Source organism: Podarcis liolepis, assembly GCF_965112155.1.
Source record: "Podarcis liolepis genome assembly, chromosome: 13".
Taxonomy (NCBI): Eukaryota; Metazoa; Chordata; class Lepidosauria; order Squamata; family Lacertidae; genus Podarcis; species Podarcis liolepis.
In genome coordinates, this window is record NC_139573.1 from 54,361,826 (window position 1) to 54,367,825 (window position 6,000).

At 52.1% G+C, this 6,000-nt stretch overlaps 1 protein-coding gene across 22 annotated transcripts in view; it reads right to left on the bottom strand.

Moving 5' to 3' along the window:
• COBL (cordon-bleu WH2 repeat protein) overlaps positions 1-6,000 on the bottom strand; it is a 102,523-nt gene extending 96,523 nt beyond the window's left edge. For 6 of the 22 annotated variants that reach the window (XM_083473106.1, XM_083473104.1, XM_083473117.1 and 3 more), the window contains exons 1-2: positions 5,477-5,561; positions 4,710-4,945 (exon numbers count right to left, since the gene is read on the bottom strand). In XM_083473106.1, coding sequence (XP_083329232.1) covers positions 4,710-4,762 — 53 coding nt within the window. In that variant the 5' untranslated portion in view covers positions 4,763-4,945; positions 5,477-5,561. Of the gene's footprint in view, positions 1-4,709; positions 5,022-5,348 lie in introns of those variants that run through there. The other 16 variants (XM_083473108.1, XM_083473093.1, XM_083473092.1 and 13 more) reach the window with 13 other exon arrangements.

The following is a 6,000-nucleotide window of genomic DNA, read 5'->3' on the forward strand; positions in this document are numbered from 1 at the left end:
CAAAACTCTTTTTACTAATCAGCAGTCACATGATATTCTCAAAAGAGGTTTGGGACTAAGAGTGCTTCCACACAGGAGCACTATCTTGTTCAAATTTTTTTGTGTGCACAATTGGCACATGAGTATCTACACATTCTTGTTTCTTCAGTCACAACATGCACTGCTATATTGCTGCCTACCATACGCAGCAGTGATGGAGCCTGACAAAAATGAATCAGCTGCAAGTTTCTGTCCCTCCCTTCAACTCCTCCTCTGAACATTTTTTCCCCATTCTGGTCCTGCATGCAGCTATTTCAGTACCTGTGCATGCACGCCTATAAAAAATTAACGTTTGCTTTTGTGCTGTTGCACAGTAGCTGCTATCAGCCTCGGTTATCCTGTTTCACAGTGGGCAAAATGGAGGCTTGTACTCGCGGGAGAGGCAATTCCATTTGTGTTGTCTACATTTTAAAGACTGTGTTATGCCCAAGACTTGCACAAGAGTGATAAAAAGTGCTGGTGAACTTCAATACTACCGCTGACAGCAGAAGTATATATAAATTGATATTCTGTGGAACGGAAAAATCCAGATTAAGTCAAGAAAATCTATGGGTTGGCATTTTGTTTATATCCCCCCCCCATGGTGGTAGACGCAGGTAAAGCTGGTGCAATCAGCTGGCAATGATGGACAACACTTTCTCCATCTTTGGAATTTGCTAAATTCTTTGTCGCAGCATTTCATTGTGGCAAGGAGTTCCAAAGCTCAGCTCTCCCAAAGCTAAGTACAGAGATTTGCTCTGGAGTCACTAGGTTTGTCCACATAACTTGATCTGAAAAACCACTGTTTTCCAATTTGAAATCGGCAGCTCACATTCGTGCACATTTGAAGTTGAATGCTTCGGTTCGAATTTGGACTTCCACGTCCACACCTGTGGGTGGCGACTTATCCAATCAACCAATAGTGCCCTGCCTGCTCATTTATTAATTCCACCCTCCACACACTTTCCTGTCCTATACACGTTATACTTCTAGTTGAACTTGGAGGAAGTCTGAAAACGTTTCTGTCACTCGTGTCTCTGCAGTACTCAGCCAATCCTAATCCAAAAATATAGCTATGGCAAAGAGGTCCCTCCCATGTGTTGCTGGGCAGAAGACACGTGACTGACAGGGGGCTTCTACTCCATCTGTTGTTATGAGGGCTGACCAGTGTTCTCAATACCGTAATGGGCTAAGACAGCCTGAGAATGCTCAGATCATAGCTGTCAACTTTCAGATTTGAAAATAAGGGATCAGCAGCCTCGAAAATAAGGGATCAGCAGCCTCACCTGTCCATGGGACAGTCTACAGGGTATCTAACAATCCGGGATAGCAGCAGGAAGCAGCAGGAAACGGCGCTGGAATATGGGAATTTCCCGCAAAAAAGGGGAAGGTTGACAGCTATGGCTCAGATCTCTTTTCTTCACAAGTCGTGCCTCAAAGCAAATTCTTCATAGCTGGCCAGGAGAAGGGTGCGGTCGCTAATTTGAATAGCTCCAGCTTTGTTAATAACAACAATGTGCATCAATATTTTATTTTGCTTAATAATCCAAATTAATTTTGTGAATAGAGGAGGAGTCTTGGGAAGAGAAATGGTGGATGGCATCTGTGTGGGTGAAGCATCCCCAATGGTGAAACAGGTGTACTCAGTGCATGCTCATGCCATTTATTTCTGAGGCTTATAGTTCCTAATTGTGCCTCCCTGGACCAAGCCTATGGGAGGAGGTTGCAGGTTGTGAGGAGTTGGTGGTGTGAACAGTTAAACCCCTGAGGCTGCATCACACTTTGGGTAGAATATTGCCTGACATTTTCCTTATTGGTAAGCCAATTGGCAAGAGCCTCCTTGTATTTTTAAAAATAAACACACCAGAGGATCAGGAGACTGAATTTAAAAATCCTCTTCTGTGGTATCATTTCAATCAAAGGGGTAGCCAGTGAGCCGGGGCTCATAGTTGAAATAAAAGCAACTGTCAAACTAGCTTTAAAAGCTAGCAAAGTAGATTACCAGGAATGATACATCTGATGAAGTGGACTTAGGCCATAACAGATGTTCTTATTTTAAGGTACGAGTACTGTTACTTTGCTAAAATTGCACTATAATATACTTTACAGGCTTGTTGTGGGGATAAAAACACTTTGACAAACATTAAGTGCTTTTACAATAGTAGGATGGTGCAGAGGATGATTCAGGTGAGAACTCAATGGGCAAAACCTTTATGTATTTTGAGATCAAAAATTGTAAACTGCCTGCACAGCCCACCCAAGCAAGCTACTCTTAAAAGACAGCCACACACAGGTTTTGCCAAGGACCTACATGTAAAGTCCAGTGTTTGTAAGCCAGAATGTCTTGGTTGTCTCACAAAGATTCTTTTTTCTTTGATTTCTGGGTTAAGCTTTCTTATGATTCCAATCCTTACCCCTCCCCCCAATTAAAAACTGGGAGCGGGCTTATTTTTATTATTCCTCATTCATTGGTATAATGTTCACATCCACTCCACCATTCCTTCAAGGAGTTCAAGGCGGCGTTCATTAGTTCCTTTCCCCCAATGTTACCCTCATAACCACCCTGCGAGGTAGGACAGGCCGAGAGACAAGGACTGGCTCAAGTGAGTTTCATGGTTGCTTTTAACCTTGGTCTCCCAGGTCCTAGTCTATTTAATATCCCTCCACCTCACTCCATATTCTGTAAAAAAAGGTGTACAAGTTAATAAGCCAGAAAAGGGGAATAATCTTTCCCCATTGGTCTGAAAATTTATGGCGTCCCTTGCTAACACTCCTGTGTGACACATTTAAGATTAACCCATTAACTCCACTCTTGTACAGGGAGTAATCCCCGTGGAATTCAGGGGAGCCTATTTCTGAGTACCATTTCTTTGGTATGAACCCACACTAGCAATTGTGAAGCAGCGACCCCTTCTGAATCAAGGGAATGCACTTAAATTCTAAGAATGAACAAAATTGGAAGATGTAAGTGCCCACTGTTTCTTTGCAAAGGTGGAGAGATTCAGAATAGGTGAGGGCCACACAACTTTCCTCCCAGTTAATTAATCTGAACAAGCACCAACTTGATGAATATCCACTTTATGTTTCTCTTCTGAATATATGAGATTTGACAGGAATTGGATCTATGGCTTCTTTACCACATATCCACCTCACAAACCCTTACCCAAACCACATTTTCCCCTTCTGACTTTTCCTATAATGCTGCAAACCAAACTGTGGGAACCTCTGAACTTGAGCCTTTAAGGCCCACAGATATGCAAACAATGTATTCTCACCCAGTTATCTAGAGCATGGGCAGGCAAACTAAGGCCGGATCCAGCCCAATCGCCTTCTAAATTGGGCCCGCGGATGGTCTGGAAATCAGCGTGTTTTTACATGAGTAGAATGTGTGCTTTTATTTAAAATGCATCTCTGGGTTATTTGTGGGGCATAGGAATTCGTTCATTCCCCCCCCCCAAAAAAAATATAGTCCGGCCCCCCACAAGGTCTGAGGGACCTGCTGAAAAAGTTTGCTGACCCCTGATCTAGAGCCTTGGTTTGATCGCAAAGCCCAAATCAAGGTACATAAGTAGCCAAATCCAGCCACTTTCTTCTAGCACCAGAGGGAGGAAATCCAAAAAACACCTCCCCTGCTCCTTGCGCATAAAAACACCCTAATGATTAATTAAAATCATTAACCAATTGCTGCCCCTTTCATGACATGCAGAACCAGCTGTCCGAGGCAACCACCTCACTCTGCCTAATGGTGTAGCCAGCTCTGCTATCATCCCAACTCGCTTGCCCGGTTTCATGTGAAAACAACCCAGTTTTCCAAACCCACTGCTATACATTTATTGCGCCGTTTAAAATACCTTTAGGAGTCTTAATGGTGTTGAGCAGCTAATTGCCCACATCCCACCGTAGACTTTCTCCTCTCTTTGCAATTGCAGCCCCCCCCCTTCGGCCACAACGGGGGACCCCCTGGCCGAGGGATCCCCAGAATGCCTCCCCCAGGCTGCTCCCGCCTCCGTTGCGACGGCACAGAGGATGCTCCTCGCGAATCAAACTGTTGCCGCCTCGCTCCCATTGCCGCGGAGCCGCCGTTTCCAGCGCTGCTTGCTTTCCCTCGGGAGCAGCCGCCCGTCCGCCCGCCCCGCCTCCGTCCCCCTTGCAGAGCGGCCTCTCTCCCCTCCGGCCGGAGCCTCCTCTTGGCAAGCAGCCGCGCCCCGGAGCCTGCCCTTTCGCGGCTCGTCTTTCCCACCCGGCCGCCCTGCTCCCCGCTGCCTGCCAGGCTCGGCTCCTCCCCGCGCTCTGGGCAGCTGAATGGGGGAAGCGAGCGGGCGGGCGCAGCCGAATCCCCCGACGACGCTCTCGGGGTCCGCGGCGCCTCGCTCGCTCGGTGCAGTGGCGTAGCGTGGGGGGTGCAGGGGGGGCCAGCCGCACCGGGCGCAACATCTGGGGGTTAGGGTGCGCAAATCCACGGGTTAGGGGGCGCAAATTACTTGCCTTGCCCCGGGTGCTGACAACCCACGCTACGCCACTGGCTCGGTGGCCGCCTGGGGCGCGCAAAGCAGCAGCAGCAGCAGCTGGGAGAAGCCGGCGCTAAATCCTGGCCGGTGCTAAACCTTCCGCGCGGCGCGCAGCCGACGGAGCAGCAGGCGCAAGTGGCAGCTGCTCCGCCGCCCCCCGACCCAAGAGTCCCGGCTCCTTACCCGCTGGGGGGCTTGCAGTTCCCCGGCTGCAGCGCCGCCGCCGCCGTCTCCATGGGGGGCGCCTCCTCCTCCTCCTCCGCTGCCTTCGGGCCGGAGCTGGGTGGGAAGCCGCTTGTGGACTACAGGGAGGGGGTTACAAGGGAAAGAAAAGGGCCCGGGACTCCGCCGAGCCGCTTCCTTCGTCGCCCGCGCTGCCCTCCCGGCTCACATGGTGCCCTCCGTCTCCAGCAAGGCGCCTAAAGGGGGAGGCGGAGAAAGGGAAGGAGGAAAGTTCAGGCTGGCGGGCAGCCCGCGAAAGCCCGACCAGGGACCCGCAGCGCCCGCTTTGGTCCCGCGGCACCTTAAGCCTTTGGCGACGCCTCCGCCGTCCGACGCTGGGCAGGCGGGCGGGCGGGCGGGGGCGGAGAGCCATGCAATATGCATGCGTCTGCCCAACAGGTATTTTCTTTCCCGGGAACAAGAAGGTGGAAGGAGCTGGAGCAAAAGCGCCACTCGCTCGCGAAGGTGCAAAAGAAACGCGCGCGGCGAGTGGCGAGCCCGGAAAACACGGCCATAAGCGGAGAGCCGAAATGCCTTCCGACAGCCGCTCGGGGATCTCGGCAGACGGGCCTGGCGCCTCGTCCGCTCGGGGAGGCTTACCTTCTCCGCAAGCGCGCCCCGAGCCAGACCGGTCAGCGGAGCAGGCGCCTGGCTGGGACCCCGGGATTTCGAAAAGGAGGTTGGAGCCGCAGGAAACTAAGCTGCGCCATTGCTGCCAAGCTGCTTACCTCGCGGCTCCCCGCCGCACCTCCTGCCGCCGGACGGAGCCGCCGCCGCCGCCGCGCCGCGATGCCCGCCCGCCCGCACAGCCTGGAAGTTCAGGCGAGCTTGAGCGGGGGGAGGCGCGAGCGGCGCGTTTCCATGTGACTGCGCGGGACAAATACAAACAGCGGCGGCGGCCCGAGGAATCTCCCGAGCCCGAGGCAGCAAGTGGCGCGCCCGCAGGAGGCAGGCAGGCAGCCCGCCCCCGGGTCGCGCCCACGAGCAGAAGGCGCCCAAGCCAGCGGGGAGAGGACGCGCTTGGCTTGCATAATCCAGACTCGAAAGGGAGCATGACTCGCCCTGGAGAGTACAAAGGCAATTAGCACAGGTTGCGCCCGACGGTGTGGTGTTAAATTAAGTCAGGCAGGCAGCAGATCGGGGTGTTTCCTTATGACAGACACTAAGGCTGCGTAACTGCGTAGCCGTGGAAATGGACAAGGGTCTTTTTTGACCTTGGGCTCTTGCGCATAGCAGTTTGCAGTTGTGCAGG